We start from the raw sequence: 19,698 nt of genomic DNA on the forward strand, positions 1-19,698 counted from the left end.
GGCCATAACCCAGTCTCTGCAGGCCATGGCCCAGTCTCAGCAGGCCATCGCTGAGGGCATCGGCGCCAGTGGCCATGTGCGAGCTGGCGTCGCACTGTCGCAGACAGGGTTCGACAACCCCCTGGGCTCCATGGCTGCAAACCTGCAGACCCCTGTCGATACCAGCACGGGCCTCCAGGACTGGCAGCGCCAGATGTCGGGGGCGCGTCGGATGGCCAGTCCGTTCGCATCCCCCACCCATGTAGAGGCCTGGGGGCCATCGGGCACCCCGAGGGAGGAGGAGGTGGTGTGGTCCATCCCGGCTCCCTCTGTAGGGGAGGTCCCGGTACACCGCGACACCTCGGACTCCCCCCCTTCCGTTCCAGGTGCATCGGGTGGGCAACGGGCAGGACAGGCTGGCAGCTCGCCATCCCAGTCGCCCGGGCCGCAGCCTGGCCCATCTAGGCCAGGACGCCCCAGGAAACGGCCGCCAAAGGGATCCAGTGTCAGAGGGCAGGAATCACAGGAGTCCACCTCCAGTTCTGCTGTACCGTCTGGGGAACCACGTAGACGTAGTCAAAGGGCCCGTAATGCCAAAAAATTAGACACTGTGTAAGTTGGCACGGGTGCAGGGCACAGATGAGTTTTAGGGGCTAGGGCACGTGCATGAACTCCTTTGGTTATTAAAGTCAATGTTACACCTACCGAAGCTGCCTTTGTGCTCTGTCCAAAGCGTGCGGGGGTGTCATGTACGTTGAGCGCAAGTGTGTGTGTGAGGGGTGGTCTTACCTCAGCCCCAGGTGAGTCTGCCCCCTTCCCCCTGGGCCGCCATTAACATCCCCCGGGCAGAGGACGGGACCGTGCGCTGCAGTGTCACAGCCGCATGCAGGGATGGTCCGGGTGGATGGTGGTACTGTGGCCATGGGTCAGGCATAGTACAACCATGTAGAGCCAGGAGCTCATCGGAGGCGGGTTGTCATCATTCTCCATGGCCTGCGATAGACACGCGTCCACCCGCAACTGGGTGAGCCCGGCCCGTTGTGCCGCCGGTGGATCGGCAATTGGGGGTGGGGGGGTGGTGTGCATGCGGGTGGGGTGTGTGGGGTTGGGGAGGGGGGTGAGGGTGCTGGGTGGGTGGGGGGTGTGGGTGGTCGGCTGTTGTCATGGTGTGCGGTCTGTGGCCATACTACCCGATTCCCACGCCCATCTAGTCAGTGAAGCGGGCGTCTATCAGTCTGTCCCGTGCCCGCTGGGCCAGCCGGTAACGGTGGACAGCCACCCGCCTGTGTCTACCCCGTCTGCCCTGACCATTGCCCCCATCCCCCTCATCTGGGGAGGACTGGGCCTCTTCCTGCTGCTCCTCCACTCCGCCCTCCTCTGCCTGCGGCACATCGCCCCTCTGCTGGGCTATGTTGTGCAGGACGCAGCACACCACAATGATGCGGCCGACCCTATCTGACCGATACTGGAGGGCGCCCCAGAGAGGTCCAGGCACCTGAAACGCATCTTCAGCACGCCAAAGCACCTCTCGATCATTCCCCTTGTCGCTACATGGGCATCATTGTAGCGGTTCTCCGCCTCATTGCGTGGCCTCCGTATAGGCGTCATCAGCCACGATCGCAATGGGTAGCCCCTGTCGCCCAGCAACCAGCCCCTCAGCCGGGGATGGCGTCCCTCGTACATGCCGGGGATGGATGACCGCGACAACACGAATGAGTCGTGTACACTGCCTGGGTGACGGGCGCAGACGTGCAGGATCATCATGCGGTGGTCGCAGACCACCTGTACGTTCATTGAATAGGTCCCCTTCCTATTAGTGAACACGGCCCTGTTCTCTGCAGGTGGCCGCACGGCGACGTGCATCCCATCGATCGCGCCTTGGACCATGGGGAACCCGGCAACGGCAGAGAAGCCCACGGCCCGGGCATCTTGGCTGGCCCGGTCCACGGGGAAGCAGATGTAGCGGTGCGCCATGGCATAAAGGGCATCTGTCACTGCCCGGATGCACCGATGCACCGATGTCTGCGATATGCCGGACAGGTCCCCACTCGGTGCCTGGAATGACCCCGTTGCATAAAAGTTCAGGGCCACCGTAACCTTGACGGACACGGGGAGAGGGTGTCCCCCGCCAGTGCCACGCGGTGACAGGTGTGCCAGCAGGTGGCAGATGTGTGCCACGGTTTCCCGGCTCATCCGGAGTCTCCTCCTGCATTCCCGGTCCGTGAGGTCCTGGTATGACTGCCGGGGCCGGTACACACGGGGCGCCCTCGGGTGCCTCCGTTGCCGTGGGGCCGCGACGTCCTCCTCCCCCTCCTCGTCCTGTCGGTCAGGTGTCCCTCCAGCCTGGGCGGCTTCTGCCTGCCCCTCTGCGTCAGCATGCGCCGCCTCTCTGGCATGCTCCTCCTCCTCCTCCTCCTCCTCATCCAGGGCAACATAGACATGAGCGGCTGCCACCACGGCGGCCAACATCGCTGGATGGTCTGAAAACATGACGGCCTGGTGGGGGGGAGGGGAACGACGACATGTCATCATTGCCCATATCCCCTCCTCCCCCCAGCCAGGTGGCATGGACCGCATGGGTCCAACTGTTGGAGGCTGGCACCTGGCCAGGTGGACCAACTCATTTGCCCTCCCATCACCCACCCCGGCACGGACCCCCCCCCAACCCCCAACCTCCACCCCGGCACGGACCCCCTCCCCAACCTCCACCCCGGCACGGACCCCAACCCCCAACCTCCACCCCGGCACGGACCCCCCCCCCCAACCTCCACCCCAGCACGGACCCCCCCCCCCAACCTCCACCCCGGCACGGACACCCCCCCCCAACCTCCAACCCGGCACGGACCCCCTCCCCAACCTCCACCCAAGCACGGACCCCCCCCCCCCCAACCTCCACCCCGGCACGGACCCCCTCCCCAACCCCCAACCTCCACCCCGGCACGGACCCCCTCCCCAACCTCCACCCCGGCACGGACCCCCTCCCCAACCTCCACCCCGGCACGGACCCCCTCCCCAACCTCCACCCCGGCACGGACCCCCTCCCCAACCCCCAACCTCCACCCCGGCACGGACCTCCACCCCGGCACGGACCCCCTCCCCAACCCCCAACCTCCACCCCGGCACGGACCCCCTCCCCAACCTCCACCCCGGCACGGACCCCCTCCCCAACCTCCACCCCGGCACGGACCCCCTCCCCAACCTCCACCCCGGCACGGACCCCCTCCCCAACCTCCACCCCGGCACGGACCCCCTCCCCAACCTCCACCCCGGCACAGACCCCCTCCCCAACCTCCACCCCAGCACGGACCCCCTCCCCACCTGCACCCCAGCACGGACCCCCCCCCAACCCCCAACCTCCACCCCGGCACGGACCCCCCCCCCAACCTCCACCCCGGCACGGACCCCCAACCCCCAACCTCCACCCCGGCCCGGACCCCCTCCCGGCACTCCCCCGGAGCCCAGCCTACTCTAACCACCCCCCCCCTCCCCCCCCCCCACCCCCCCGCCGCACACACACACACACACACAAGCCGAGACACACCTCTCCTCAGGCAATCAGTCTGCGGCCACGCCATTTCCTGCCCAGAGCCAACCCCCCAGGCCGTCACTCACCTCCTCGCTGGTCGGCGTGAGCCTGGAGCACCGGGTCACGCCGATGAAAAGGAGGTTTGATTCACGTCGATGTGAACGGTCATCACGTCGACGGGACTTCGGCCCATCCGGAAGGGAGAATATCGGCAGGCCGAAAATCGGCTGCCTTGCGCAGACCCGTGACATTCTCCGCGGCAGCGGCGCCATTAACGCCCCGCCGACTTTTCTCCCTTCGGCGGGGGCGGGGGCGGGATTCACGGCGGCCAACGGCCATTCTCCGACCCGGCGGGGGGTCGGAGAATGACGCCCATTATCTTTCTTTGCTTAGGCAGACAGCTCAAAAGTAACTTTTAAAAGGTCAAAGTCTGGCAATGAAACATGAAGAGAGAGAGAAAGCTAATCTTCAGCTAAACTCAAACTCAAAGTCAAAAGTGGACTAACATCACTGACACAGACTGTTACACTGACAGAACCCCCAAAAGACATCTCTAAAATGGAGACTAGAAACAAAGGCAAAAACTGACTAAACTAACAGAAAGATAACACAAAGACATCTCCTCAACACACACCCCCAAAGACAATACACACAGACAACACAGCACAACACACCCCCAAAGACAATACACACAGACAACACAGCACAACACACCCCCAAAGACAATACACACAGACAACACAGCACAACTCACCCCCAAAGACAATACACACAGACAACACAGCACAACACACCCCCAAAGACAATACACCCAAAAATGGCGGGCGGAAACTTTTCAGTTATACACTTTCATATCTGTCTTAAGTCATCTAATTACACCCCAATATAATCCTAATTGGTTTGGGTTAGACTCAAACACATTTGATTTGATGGCAAGCCATCCATCTTCAATGTGCAAGATCAGCTTTTTAATTGTTTCATGTCTACATGTTATGGAATGTGATATTTTGCTAATCTTTTAGCTGGCTTGGCTAATGTAACAATTGAGACTTCATATCGAGAATATATATATGATTCAATGCTCTTACAAACTGCATTGGACTCTTGCCACCTAGTTGCCATGGAACTCAGTCCTTGGCCTTGACAATTAGCACAAGCAGTGTCAAATTGTCTTGCAACTGTGCTGCTATAATCTTATAATGGAATTTTATGCTGTTTCATGTGTCATATTGAAGTCCTGAATTTATGTGTGCTGAAATTCTCATTTTTAAAAATGAGTACTAAAACAACTATCTTTTACCTATACTAGTTGTATTTGAAATACCTGGCTTCTACAAGTCTACATTGGGGAACTCCGTCGGAGCAGAGTAGAGTCGGGGAAAACAAGACATAGAATCATAGAATCCCTACAGTGAAGAAGGAAGCCATTCAGCCCATCAAACCTAAGTCGACCATCTGAAAGAGCACCCTAACCAGGCTCCCACTCTAACCCTGCAACCCTGTAACCCCACTTAACCCGCACATTCCTGGAAACTAAGGGTCAATTTATCATGGCCAATCGACCTAACCTGCACATCTTTGGACTATGTGAGGAAACCGGAGCACCTGGAAGAAACCCATGCAGATAAGGGCAGAATGTGCAAACTCGACATGAACAGCCACCCAAGGTCAAAATTAAACCCAAGTTCCTGCGCTTGTTAGCTACTGTAAGGTAAGTTCAGTTCGGGTGGTCAATGGGGGTAGTTGGGTGGTCGGTGGGGTTAATCAAGTGAGGTCAGGTCGGGGCACAGTGGGATCCATTCAGTGTTGGGGGGGGCGGATCAGGGGGAAGTCAGGTCAGGTTGGATCGGGTCGGTGGTAGTCAGATGATTGGTAGAATAGTCAGGAGGTTGGGGTAGTTAGGGGGTCAAGGGGTTAATTCAGAGGGGTCAAGTGTATAGTCAGGGTGTTCGAGACAGGGTGTTCAAGGGGTGTGATTGGGGGGTCAGTTGTGCAGTTAGCAAGTATTAGACTAAGTTTCAATCTGTCTACGATTTTGTGGGTACTGTCTAACTGTCCCAAGCCTCCAACTCCCACTCGGAGTTGGAGAAATTCATGGAGGGTCCCAGGGAGCAGGTGAACTCCCCATTTGAATTTCAAACTTTCCAGTTAATTCCCATGGAGGTCCGTGTGATAGGGCGCGCATCTTTTATGGTGTTCTTTATGGTTCTGATCCGAGGATGGTTGGTGTAGTGTTCACAAAGACCACAACTAGCTTTTATATTGAACAAAGCTAAAGATTTATTTACACTACTTACTGGATTTGTCACTCATTCCTATATAATACAGTTGATAATAAACATACAATCTACCCTCATCTACGACCAATCTCTACACTAATACAATAACTATGATCTGCTCTCACTCACACTATCTTTCCTACAGTCTGTCTTCTAGCCTTCTCCTCAACACTCTCCCAGAAGGCTTAGCATTGATGCTTTATATAGTTCTGCATCTAGCTCCCTCGAGTGGTTGAGTTGGACATAACATTAACCCTTACAGTTCTGTGCATTTATCATAATGTCACATCTTTGATAGTAGTGCGTTCAGTCTCCAACCATCCGGAAACAGGAAGATTTAGCCTGTAGCTTTCACAAGGGTATTAGCATTTTCGCAATGAATCAGAAGAGAGTGGCTCGCATTCATTCACGCATTTTAGTCTGTATCAAATAAAAATTCTCTCCTGCCTGCACTCCGTCACTATCATCAGATGAGCAAAAAAAGACAAATTTATAAACTCTTGTAAGAAAGAGAATTATACATGATTTTCAGTGGTAGATTAGATTAGATATACTTTTGATTACGTTAATTGGAATATACTGCTTTGGATGGGGTTACCTCGGGAAATGGTACTTAAATTTAATTATCTGGTTCGTGACAGTGAAAGAATTATCACACCAAATTGAGAGAATAGAGATCAGCAGGGGAGAAAAGGGAGGTACGAGTTACCAAAACAATTCTGCAAGAAGGAAGCGGTAATAATTAGGAGAACTGAATACATTTCACAAATTCGATAAAAATGTTTTTTTTTCTCCCTTACATTAAAAATACATTTTCTGTCAGCAAACTGACCTGGCAGCCCGAATGGCCAAACTTCCAGCTGCCGTGCAGGTCTGACGCCGCTGACATTGGGTAACCGATGGCACTCACCCCAATGTCAGTGAAAGCCAGATTCACGATAATTGCATTGGTGGCTGTGCGGAACTCTTTGAACTTAACAAACATCATTAACACTACTATGTTGCTGAGCAGACTTAATACTCCTGCAATGAAACACAAAGTCAAGTTTCTCATTAATGTTTCCACTGCTATCAAAATAAACCTCACATTTAAGATGTGTGGAGTTGCAGCTCATCAACAATGGCATCAAGCTTTTACATATTGTCAACAGGAAAAACGCAGTTGATTGCCTGACACAAACTTATTACTATTATGAGTGTCAGTTATGAGTTCGTGGAGCTTACATTTCATAAATTCTTTCAATTCATTTCTATGCAATCCTAACGTAGGTTGGCTGATTAAGTTTCATTGTTAGACCAAAGTAAAAAATTCAATTGAATACATTCTAGCATCTTAAGCTGCAATGTATTTCAAAATATTTAACCATGATTTTGTTCACTTTCCATAAGTACTTTTAAACGTGAACATTCAAGTAAGTACCTGCAGTTATCAAATAAGCTGCAACAATGTTGTGCTCCCTTTGAGAGAAGACAGATTTGGATTCCATTTCAGCGGTGCCTATGGAGGAATTGAAGGTAGTATTCCTAGATAGGGTTTCGGAAGAATCTTCCATATCACAATGGAGAAAACGCTGGTGATTCCAAAATAAAATTAAGAGAGAACTTTTTATCTACTCTATTCAAGAGTAAAATTGGAGACAAAAGCTCGTCTCCAGCCCACAAAGACTCTCTCACTGTGACCGCGGCAAGGTTATTTGGAGCAACCAGTGAAAGGGATTTAAAAGCTGGAACTCAAACTCCTTGTTACTTGAACAATGAGCTCCACAGATCTGGTACTTTACCATGCAGAGAACTATTTGGAGGAGATTTAAGTCACATGCTGCTTGTTGTGAATTGATAGTATTTTTTGTGTTTCCTCACTAGCAGCCTTGCAGTAGATCAGGGGAACTTTAAGAGACCAATCAGATAAAATCATCCGGCAAAGGGGCAGTGTAACCTTGCAGCTGATAGTTAATGGCTCCTGAGTAAACGTCTTTGGCTGTTTGAACCTCCGAGGCCTGCAGACTTAATTTTAAAACCCCCATGTAAAATCTGGCGACAAGGTAGGTGAACAGCATTTGTTGGCAAAAAACAAGATGAATAGAGTTTGTAGGCACCCGAAAGGAAAAATGAATACCTATGAAAGCTGGCGATGGAGGAGCCAAACAATGGTTGCAGCCACCAGACAAACCAAAAAATCATCGCGGAATCTGAAGAAAACAACTTTGAGAAGCAGCTCGCCACGGGCTCTGCCCAAAACAAACTCGGTAACCATGAGTAGCACGTCCCCAGCAACAACAAATTTAGAGGCGGGGGTGTTGTAAAACACAAAAGGAAAACAGGCTGAGCTCAGGTTTGCCTTGTTTTGTGGAGAAAGGAAGCAAGATAGTGCTTGAAACTTGTGGCACATTGTGCACATGCAGGTCCTTCTGTAAAAACCTTTTGATGAGAATGCAGAGCGATGGAGCTAGTATACTGAGAGATTTAAATATTTTGTTCAAGTGAACAATGCAGCAACAGATATAAAAGTCCCAACTTTCCTGAGCATAATGGCAGGGGGCTGGGGGGATCATTTAATCTCCTGAGGAGTCCAGTACAGCTGGAGAAGCCAGATACGAGAACCTAAAATGAAATAGTGGAAATTGTGCAGGGCCACTTTTCGCTGAAACCTTTACTCATCACAGAAAGGTTTAGGTTTCATGAGCGCAACCATGAAGAAGGTGAATCGATTGCAGTTTGTAGCTACCCTGAAAAGATTGGCTGAACACTGCAAATTCGGGGATGTGTTAAACGATACCATCAGAGATAGATTAGTCTGTAGCTTAAGGAGTGAAGCTATTTAAAAGCAGTTGTTAACCGAAAGCAACCTGACCTTAAAGAGAGCTATTGAAGTCACTGAAAGTCCATGGAATTAGCAGCCAAAGAAGCTCAGCAGTTGAGTTTGAACACAAGAATTCACAGGACGTCGGTCAAAACTCAAACACAGATACAGACTCGCACTTGCCATAGGTGTGCAAACACCAAGCACTCAGCAGCAGATTGTTGGTGCAAAGATATCATGTGCAGGAATTATGGCAGAAAAGGACACATTGAACATGCATGTTGGAAAAAGAAATAAACTTCAGGCAAAAGTTGCCAAAAGCAAGAACCGAATAAGTCAAATGGGAAACTGAATAAAGGAAAAAACATCCATGTGGTACAAAAAGGACACGAGAAAAAATTTGATTCACAGTCCGAAGATGAAGTGTCATTAAGGATACTGGCTATTGCTGGTGAAACAAACCATTACTGGACAGTCAGCTGGTGAAAATGGAAGTAGAAACTGGGGTAGCTGTCTCGTTGATACCAGAAACTGTTTATTAAGAAAACTCCAACATATTGCTCTGAAACCTTTGCAGATGGTGTTAAAAACCTGTACTGGAGAAGTAATTCCTTTGAGGGGCTGTATTGATGTAATAATGAAATTAAATGGACAGAATGCAGATTTGTCCTTGCACATAGTCAAAGGAAATTATCCAGCACTAATGGGAAGAATTTGGTTGTAAAAGGTCAAGTTAAATTGGGCCGAGGTGAATCTCATGACAGATTCTGAATCACGCCTACCCAAAATCTTGAAGAACATGCCATTGTCTTCAACTGTGAGCTGGGAAGCCTTAAGGATATCTCAGTAAAGCTGAAGATCAAGGATGAAAGTCAGGTGAGATGCTTAAAGGCTAAGTCAGTGCCGTGCACAATCAGATCCAAGGTAGAGGCAGAATTACAACAACTGATCAATATGGGAGTCCTTGAACCCATAAGCGTGTGTGATTGTGCCACGCCAGCCATACCGTGATGAAAAAAGACGGATCTGTACGCATTTGAGGTGATTATAAAGTCACGATTAATCCTGTACTGTGTACAGAACACTACCCTCTACCCTTCATTGGTGACTTATTCGCTGGGTTAGCTGGAAGCCAACATTTCAGTAAAATTGACCTCAGTCAAGCATATCTTCAAATGAACGTAGATCCAGATTCTTCTTCACGATTGTGACACACAAAGGGTTATTTTGATATAAAAGATTACCATTTGGCATCACTTCCGTACCAGTCTTGTTCCAACGATCTATGGACCAAATTTTAAACGGATTTGGCAGAGTCCAGTGTTACTTAGATGACATCTTGGTGACTTCCGGGTGCGGCGATGACCAGCTGAGTCGCACGTTTCGGCAGCTCCCGGTGAAACGGACTTTTGGGCTCTTGATAGGAGCCCCAACGGCAATTTTGACAGCTAAAAACACTGTGCGGTAAACCAGAAGGGAATCCCCCCTGGACACGGATGAAAAAAGGAGGAGAAAGTGGCCGAATTGCAGTGGATCCTTTAGAACAGCGACAAGGAAGGCAAGCAAAAACCAAGATGGCGTCGGAAGGTGGCAGTTTAACATGGGGCCCTGAACAACAAGAATTCTTGAAATGCTGTGTGGAAGAGCTCAAAAAGGAAATGAAGAAAGAGCTGTTGGCTCCGATATTACAGGCGATTGAAGGGCTAAAGGAGGAACAAAAAACCCAGGAGCGGGAGCTTCGGGTCGTGAAGGCAAAGGCAGCCGAGAATGAGGACGACATACAGGGCCTGGTGGTGAAGACGGAGACGCATGAGGCACATCAGAAACGATGTGTGGAAAGGTTGGAGGCACTGGAGAACAACGCAAGGAGGAACAACCTGAGGATTCTTGGTCTTCCTGAAGGTGTGGAGGGAGCGGACGTCGGGGCATATGTGAGCACGATGCTGCACTCGTTAATGGGAGCGGAGGCCCCGGCGAGTCCGTTGGAGGTGGAGGGAGCATACCGAGTGATGGCGCGAGGGCTGAGAGCAGGAGAAATTCCCAGAGCCATAGTGGTGAGATTCCTCCGTTTTAAGGACAGAGAAATGGTCCTTAGATGGGCAAAGAAAACTCGGAGCAGTAAATGGGAGAACGCGGTGATCCGCGTTTATCAAGACTGGAGTGCGGAGGTGGCGAGAAGGAGGGCGAGCTTTAATCGGGCCAAGGCGGTGCTTCATAAAAAGAAGATAAAATTTGGAATGCTGCAACCGGCAAGACTGTGGGTCACATATCGAGGGAGGCACCACTACTTTGAGACGGCGGATGAAGCGTGGACTTTTATTGTGGAAGAAAAACTGGAATGAGCGGGTTATTAAAAAGAACTTTTGAACAAAGTGGTGGGGCGAATGTGGGGGGCAAAGAGGGGGGTTAAAAAGGGGGGAAAGAGGAGTTTTATGTACTAATCCTGCGATGTGGTAACTCTTCTCTCTCCCACAGGTGGTGATGGAGGGAGGAGGGGAGGTGGAGGAGATGGGGCGTTGGCCATTGGGGGCGGGGCCAAGGGAGAAGCGCGGGCTTGGTTCCCGCGCTATGATAATCATGGCGGGAATAGAGAAGCAGGAAGGAGGGGGCGTCGCACGGTGCGAGCCGAGGTCACGGGGGGAAGCCGAGGTCGGCCAGAGTTTGCTGACTTCTGGGAGCAACATGGGGGGAGTAATTACGCTAGCGGGGGATCTAGCCGGGGGGGGGGGGGGGAATTACTGGGTTGCTGCTGCTGGGGAGAGGGGGGAGCTGATATGGGAGGGGATGGTCGGGGGGGGCACCGCCTGGGGGAGATACAGCTGCGTGGGAACCGGGTGAGGAGCTGGAAAAAGGTGATGGCTAATCGACAAGGGGGGGGTGGTAGGAAGCCCCCCAGCCCGGCTGATCACGTGGAACGTGAGAGGGCTGAACGGGCCGATAAAGAGGGCACGGGTACTCGCACACCTTAAGAAACTTAAGGCAGATGTGGTTATGTTACAGGAAACGCACCTGAAACTGATAGACCAGGTTAGGCTACGCAAAGGATGGGTGGGGCAGGTGTTCCATTCGGGGCTAGATGCGAAAAACAGGGGGGTGGCTATATTAGTGGGGAAGCGGGTAATGTTCGAGGCAAAGACTATAGTGGCGGATAACGGGGGCAGATACGTGATGGTGAGTGGCAAACTACAGGGGGAGACGGTGGTTTTGGTAAACGTATATGCCCCGAACTGGGATGATGCCAATTTTATGAGGCGGATGCTAGGACGCATTCCGGACCTAGAGATGGGAAAGCTGATAATGGGGGGAGATTTTAATACGGTGTTGGAACCAGAGCTGGATAGGTCGAAGTCCAGGACTGGAAGGAGGCCGGCAGCAGCCAAGGTACATAAAGATTTTATGGAGCAGATGGGAGGTGTAGACCCGTGGAGATTTAGCAGACCTAGGAGTAAGGAGTTCTCGTTTTTCTCCTATGTCCATAAAGTCTACTCGCGAATAGACTTTTTTGTGCTGGGAAGGGCGTTGATCCTGAAGGTGAGGGGAACGGAGTATACGGTTATAGCCATTTCGGATCACGCTCCACACTGGGTAGACTTGGAGATAGGGGAGGAAACAGGAGGGCGCCCACACTGGAGAATGGACATGGCACTAATGGCAGATGAGGGGGTGTGTCTAAGGGTGAGGGGGTGCATTGAAAAGTACTTGGAACTCAATGATAATGGGGAGGTCCAGGTGGGAGTGGTCTGGGAGGCGTTGAAGGCGGTGGTTAGAGGGGAGCTGATATCAATAAGGGCACATAAAGGGAAGCAGGAGAGTAAGGAACGGGAGCGGTTGCTGCAAGAACTTTTGAGGGTGGACAGACAATATGCGGAAGTACCGGAGGAGGGACTGTACAGGGAAAGGCAAAGGCTACATGTAGAATTTGACTTGCTGACTACGGGCACTGCAGAGGCACAATGGAGGAAGGCACAGGGTGTACAGTACGAATATGGGGAGAAGGCGAGCAGGTTGCTGGCACACCAATTGAGGAAAAGGGGAGCAGCGAGGGAAATAGGGGGAGTGAGGGATGAGGAAGGAGAGATGGAGCGGGGAGCGGAGAGAGTGAATGGAGTGTTCAAGACATTTTATAAAAAATTATATGAAGCTCAACCCCCGGATGGGAGGGAGAGAATGATGGGCTTCTTGGATCGGCTGGAATTTCCCAAGGTGGAAGAGCAGGAAAGGGTGGGACTGGGAGCACAGATCGAGGTAGAAGAAGTGGTGAAAGTAATTAGGAGCATGCAGGCGGGAAAGGCCCCGGGACCGGATGGATTCCCAGTCGAATTCTATAGAAAATATGTGGACTTGCTCGCCCCGGTATTGATGAGGACCTTTAATGAGGCAAAGGAAAGGGGACAACTGCCCCCGACTATGTCTGAAGCAACGATATCGCTTCTCTTAAAGAAGGAAAAGGACCCGCTACAATGCGGGTCCTATAGACCTATTTCCCTCCTAAATGTAGATGCCAAGATCCTGGCCAAGGTAATGGCAATGAGAATAGAGGAATGTGTCCCGGGGGTGGTCCACGAGGACCAAACTGGGTTTGTGAAGGGGAGACAGCTGAACACGAATATACGGAGGCTGTTAGGGGTAATGATGATGGCCCCACCAGAGGGGGAAACGGAGATAGTAGTGGCAATGGATGCCGAGAAAGCATTTGATAGAGTGGAGTGGGATTATTTGTGGGAGGTGTTGAGGAGATTTGGTTTTGGAGAGGGGTATGTTAGATGGGTGCAGCTGTTGTATAGGGCCCCAATGGCGAGCGTGGTCACGAATGGACGGGGATCTGCATATTTTCGGCTCCATAGAGGGACAAGGCAGGGATGCCCTCTGTCCCCATTATTGTTTGCACTGGCGATTGAGCCCCTGGCGATAGCGTTGAGGGGTTCCAAGAAGTGGAGGGGAGTACTTAGAGGAGGAGAAGAACACCGGGTATCTTTTTATGCGGACGATTTGCTACTATACGTGGCAGACCCGGCAGAGGGGATGCCAGAAATAATGCGGATACTTGGGGAGTTTGGGGATTTTTCAGGGTATAAATTGAACATGGGGAAAAGTGAGTTGTTTGTGGTGCATCCAGGGGAGCAGAGTAGAGAAATAGGGGACCTACCGTTGAGGAAGGTAACAAGGGACTTTCATTACCTGGGGATCCAGATAGCCAAGAATTGGGGCACATTGCATAGGTTAAATTTAACGCGGTTGGTGGAACAAATGGAGGAGGATTGCAAGAGATGGGATATGGTATCCCTGTCACTGGCAGGGAGGGTGCAGGCGGTTAAGATGGTGGTCCTCCCGAGATTCCTCTTTGTGTTTCAGTGCCTCCCGGTGGTGATCACGAAGGCTTTTTTTAAAAGGATTGAAAAGAGCATCATGGGTTTTGTGTGGGCCGGGAAGACCCCGAGAGTGAGGAAGGGATTCTTACAGCGTAGCATGGATAGGGGGGGGCTGGCACTACCGAGCCCAAGTGAGTATTATTGGGCCGCTAATATTTCAATGGTGAGTAAGTGGATGGGAGAGGAGGAGGGAGCGGCGTGGAAGAGATTAGAGAGGGCGTCCTGTAGGGGGACTAGCCTACAGGCTATGGTGACAGCCCCATTGCCGTTCTCACCGAGGAACTACACCACAAGCCCGGTGGTGGTGGCTACACTGAAGATTTGGGGACAGTGGAGACGGCATAGGGGAAAGACTGGAGCCTTGGGGGGGTCCCCGATAAGAAACAACCATAGGTTTGCCCCGGGGGGAATGGATGGGGGATATGGAATGTGGCAAAGAGCAGGAATAACGCAACTGAAAGATCTGTTTGTGGATGGGAAGTTCGCGAGTCTGGGAGCGCTGACCGAGAAATATGGGTTGCCCCAAGGGAATGCATTCAGGTATATGCAACTGAGGGCTTTTGCGAGGCAACAGGTGAGGGAATTCCCGCAGCTCCCGACACAAGAGGTGCAGGACAGAGTGATCTCAAAGACATGGGTGGGGGATGGTAAGGTGTCAGATATATATAGGGAAATGAGGGACGAAGGGGAGACTATGGTAGATGAACTAAAAGGGAAATGGGAAGAAGAGCTGGGGGAGGAGATCGAGGAGGGGCTGTGGGCAGATGCCCTAAGCAGGGTAAACTCGTCGTCCAGGTGTGCCAGGCTAAGCCTGATTCAGTTTAAGGTATTACGCAGGGCGCATATGACTGGAGCACGGCTCAGTAAATTTTTTGGGGTGGAGGATAGGTGTGCGAGGTGCTCGAGAAGCCCAGCGAATCATACCCATATGTTTTGGTCATGCCCGGCACTACAGGGGTTTTGGATGGGGGTGACAAAGGTGCTTTCAAAAGTAGTGGGGGTCCGGGTCGAACCAAACTGGGGGTTGGCTATATTTGGGGTTGCACAAGAGCCGGGAGTGCAGGAGGCGAGAGAGGCCGATGTTTTGGCCTTTGCGTCCCTAGTAGCCCGGCGCAGGATATTGCTAATGTGGAAAGAAGCCAAGCCCCCGGGGGTGGAGACCTGGATAAATGACATGACGGGGTTTATAAAGCTAGAGCGGATTAAGTTCGTCCTAAGGGGGTCGGCTCAAGGGTTCACCAGGCCGTGGCAACCGTTCGTCGAATACCTCGCAGAAAGATAGATGGAATGGAAAAAAGAAGGCAGCAGCAGCAGCCCAGGATCTGGGGGGGGGAGAGGGGGGGGGGGGGGAGGAACCAGAAGGACTCTCAGGGTTGTTAATATATACTGTATAATATGTATAGGTCGTTGCTACAGATAATTATATATTGGACTGTTAAATTATATTTTTGGAGAGTGTTACTTGTGATAAGGCAGTTGCCAATTAGGGTTAGTTTTCATTTTTGTTATTTATTATTTATTCAATTTTTGTTTGTAAAATAGGTCATTGCTATTTGTGTTGTTATAATATTGTGTAAAGGATGCACAATGTACTGTGTTGGTTGACCAAAAATTTTCAATAAAGTATTTATTAAAAAAAAAGATGACATCTTGGTTACTGGAAAGAACGAGGAAGAACATTTCCGCAACCTAGATGCCACACTTCAGATATTAGAAAATTAGGGATTAAGAATCCAAAAAGACGAGTGTCAATTTTTCCCACCTTCACTTGAATATCCGGGTCATGCCAAGTCACCTTTGAATGTCAAAGCCATTATCGAGGCGCCTGCACCTCAAAAGGTCACCCAACCTCGATCTTTCTTGGGCGTACTAAATTATTACAGAAGGTTTATCCCTAATCTGGCTAATATTCTAAAACCCTTACACAATTTACTGTGTCAAAATAAAAAGTGAACATGATTGGATCAATGTGGGGGAGCATTTGCGAAAAACAAAAAGGCACTACTCAAGCCAGAAATCCTGACACATTTTGATCCACATTTACCCCTGCAACTTGCATGAGATGGCTCACCTTATGGGCCTGGGGCGGTGGTTTCCCACATAAGGCCCAGAGGTGAAGTGAAGTTATTAGCCTTCACGTCCAGGACCTTGAATAAGGTCGAATTCAATTATATGCAGGTAGAGAAAGAAGCCCTGGGAATCATTTTTGACATAAAATGGATCTTCCAATTCCAGTATTGGAGGAAATTCACTTTATCGATGAATCATTGTCCACTAACAATGATTCTTGTACCGCATACTGGGATTCCGTCAATGGCAGGGAGCAGGATGCAGAGATCTTGTCAGCACTCACACACATGATCAAGTATTGTTAGTCAAGCCTTCATGGGAATGCGGATGGACTCTCCTGACTATACTTACCAAATAGTTTGTTGATAAGAAATTTGTGTGGAAACATTAGGTGCGAGTGAACGCAAATGAAACAGTCCCGTGTCGAGCGCGTTTAGCCAGGTTTTTCACGGCATTGGCAGAGCCAAGAAAGACCCCGCTATTAAACAGACCTGGGCCTCGGTGAGAAACACCGTCCCCATGGCCACACTTAGTCCCGTTTCACTGCAAAGGTAGTACTCAGGTCATACTGAGAGGGTGCCCGGCTGGCACCACCAAGGTGCTAGGCTGGCAGTGCCACAGTGCCTGGCGGGATAACACCCTGCCCAGTGCCCGACCACCCAGTGGCCCCCGATCGCCTGGGAAACCCACAAGTGCCGGTACGCCTGGCCTCTGTCAGTGAAAACCAGTGCTAAATGGCGCCCATTTGATGTCTCCGAGGTGAGGCCGTTAAGTCCCGGGCGCTGGGTAGATCCACCGTGGACACATTCATTTTTTAAAAATCTTTTTATTGGCATTTTCAAAATTCATAAACAGTTATGTACATTGTTGGCCGTGTTTATTCACTGTACGATGCAGAAAGGTTTGTATTTTCCTTCCCTTAATTTCCCCTATTTACATTCTGCCGCCCTCTGGCTCGGCTTGTGGTCCCTCCCGCCCCCCCTCACCTCCCCACCCCGCCCTCTCACCATCACCCCCCCCTTGTCTCCCCTCTGCTCATTTTATGGGGGTGGTTCCCCCCTTCCTTTCTTTTCATCCCCCGTCAACTTCGGCTGTGTTTCCCCTGTGATTGTTGGGGGGGGAGGGGTGATTGTGGGGGGGGGGGGGGGGGGGGTTACCCCCTCCCTCCCATGTTGTCCTTTTTATGTCCTTCCAGCCTTTTCTCTTCTTCCACTCCCTCCCCTGGGGTTGCGCGTTCCTGCGGTTCCTTCCCTGTCTTCATTTTCCTTTTTCCTCACCCTTTTCTTTCTAACCTTCCCGTTTCCTCACCTTATTCATTGTTGCTGGCCTCGAACAGGTTCTGGAACAGGCCGACAAACTGCCCCCATGCTTTTAGGAGCCTTCCTCCGACCCTCGGATGGCATACTTAAGCTTTTCCAGATGGAGAAATTCCGAAAGGTCAGCAAACCAGTCTGCAGCTGTGGGTGGTGCTGCTGATTGCCAGCCGAGCAGGATTCTCCGGCGTGCAATTAGGGAAGTGAAAGCTAGGGCATCGGCCCTCTTCCCCATGTGTAGTTCTGGCTGCTCTGATATCCCGAAGATTGCCACATTTGGGCATGGCTTCACCCTCACCCCCACAACCTTGGAGATTGCCTCGGAGAAGGCTGTTCAGAACCTAGCAAGTTTGGGACATGCCCAGAAAATGTGGGTGTGGTTGGCTGGGCCCCTCTGGCACTGTTCACATTTGTCCTCCACCTCTGGGAAGAACCTGCTCATTCGGGTTCTAGCCAGGTGTGCTCTGTGCACTTTGAATTGCATGAGGCTGAGCCTTGCGCAGGAGGTGGAGTTGGCCCTGCTCAGTGACTCGCTCCAGAATCCCCACCCCACTTCTGTCCCCAGTTCGTGCTCCTATTTCCATCTGGGCTCATCCAGTGGTGTTCGGGCTCTGTCCAGTAGTTGTCCATACATTTTCCCACATAGACCCCTTTCTTTACTGTCTGTATTTATCAGGTCGTCTAATAGTGTAGTCTCTGAGGCCCCTGTCTCATTGCGGAGGAAGTGCTTTATTTGCAGGTGTCTCATTTCCTGTCCTGTCGGCAGTTCGCGTTTCTCTGTCAGTTCGTTCAGTGTAGCCAGTCTGTGCCCTACGTTAAAGTCCCTAACTGTCAGTGAGCCCCCTTCCCGTCTCCATTTCCTAAAGGACTCTGGGCTTTTGAAAAATGAAAATGAAATGAAAATCGCTTATTGTCACAAGTAGGCTTCAAATGAAGTTACTGTGAAAAGCCCCTAGTTGCCACATTCCGGCGCCTGTTCGGGGAGGCTGGTATGAAGTAACTTCATTGCAGTGTTAATGTAAGCCTACTTGTGACAGTAAAGAATATTATCATTATAAAGGTAGTGTCTCGCATGGATGGGGGGGGGGGGGGGGGGGGGGATTTGTGGTTCCCACAGATGGGAGCCATGGGGGACATCCCAGTCAGCCCAAAGTGCTGTCTTAATTGGGCCCATGTTTTCAGTGTAGTTGCTACCACTGGGTGTGATGTGTATTTTGCCAAGTGGAGGGGGGAGTGCTACTGTAGCCAAGGCCCGGAGGGTCGTCCCCTTGCAGGAGGCCTCCTCCATCCACACCCACTCTGAGTTGGGTTTGTTTACCCATCCCCACTCTTTCCGCCGTTGTAGCCCAGTGGTAGTACTGCAGGTTTGGTAATGCCAGGCCACCTTTGATTTTCCTCTTTTGCAGTGTTGGTTTGGGAACTATTGGATTATTGCCCCACCACACAAACACCATGATTAAGCAGTCTACGTTTTGGAAGAAGGCCTTGGGGATGAAGATCGGTATGGATCTAAACAGGAAGAGGAACCTCAGCAGCACGTTCATTTTGATTGTCTGCACTCTCTCCGCCAGGGAGCTCCGGTTTCCACCCACAAGCCCTGAAAGATGTGCTGTAAGGTGAATTGGACATTGTGAATTCTCCCTCCGTGTTCCCGAACAGGCGCCGGAATGTAGCGACTCGGGGCTTTTCACAGTAACTTCATTGCAGTGTTAATGTAAGCCTACTTGTGACAATAGAGATTATTATTATTATGGCTAGTGAAAGAGATTCTAACATTCTTTCCATCACACGGCCAACCAGGAATCTCTCCCACTCTTACCACCTGCCATCTGCATGTGTTGGAAGGGATTGCAGTTTGATACATACTCAACCGCGTTGGCCACATTATGAATGCACTTTTCTTGGCTGTCAGTCCTGGGCTGGATCTTGAACCAGAGTGTCTGCAGAGACAGGTACACTAGCCGCTGTGCCACAAGACATCCTCATGATAACAAGGTTTCTTTATTCATATCCTCAAATCCCATTTTAACAAAGATTACAAATCATTTGCCTTCCCAATTGCTATAAATGCATGTAAATATTCTGTGATTCATATATGACATCCAGGTACCTTTGCGTGCAAACGTTCCCTTGTCTCTTACTGCTCAAAATAGATTCTATTTTACCTTTGCTACAAGTGGATAAATAACTTCACACTTCACTACATTGTAATCCATCACCCAGCTTATCTATATCTCCCTAGTCTCTTCCTCACTGTTTACCGTCCCGGTCCACTTTGTATTGTCACCAAACTTCAATATTTTATACTCAGTTCCCTTATTTAAGTCATGAATATAGACTGTAAATAGTTAAGCAGCAAGTG

General features: G+C 50.9%; 1 protein-coding gene across 1 annotated transcript in view; it reads right to left on the reverse strand.

The window, feature by feature from the left end:
• rrh (retinal pigment epithelium-derived rhodopsin homolog) overlaps window positions 1-7,431 on the reverse strand; it is a 39,071-nt gene extending 31,640 nt beyond the window's left edge. The window contains exons 1-2 of the mRNA XM_072495909.1: window positions 7,205-7,431; window positions 6,617-6,807 (exon numbers count right to left, since the gene is read on the reverse strand). Of these exons, the coding sequence (XP_072352010.1) occupies window positions 6,617-6,807; window positions 7,205-7,337 (324 nt within the window). The 5' untranslated portion in view covers window positions 7,338-7,431. The remainder of the gene's footprint in view (window positions 1-6,616; window positions 6,808-7,204) is intronic.
• Window positions 7,432-19,698: the final 12,267 nt, after the last annotated feature.

Source organism: Scyliorhinus torazame, chromosome 3, assembly GCF_047496885.1.
Source record: "Scyliorhinus torazame isolate Kashiwa2021f chromosome 3, sScyTor2.1, whole genome shotgun sequence".
Classification (NCBI taxonomy): Eukaryota; Metazoa; Chordata; class Chondrichthyes; order Carcharhiniformes; family Scyliorhinidae; genus Scyliorhinus; species Scyliorhinus torazame.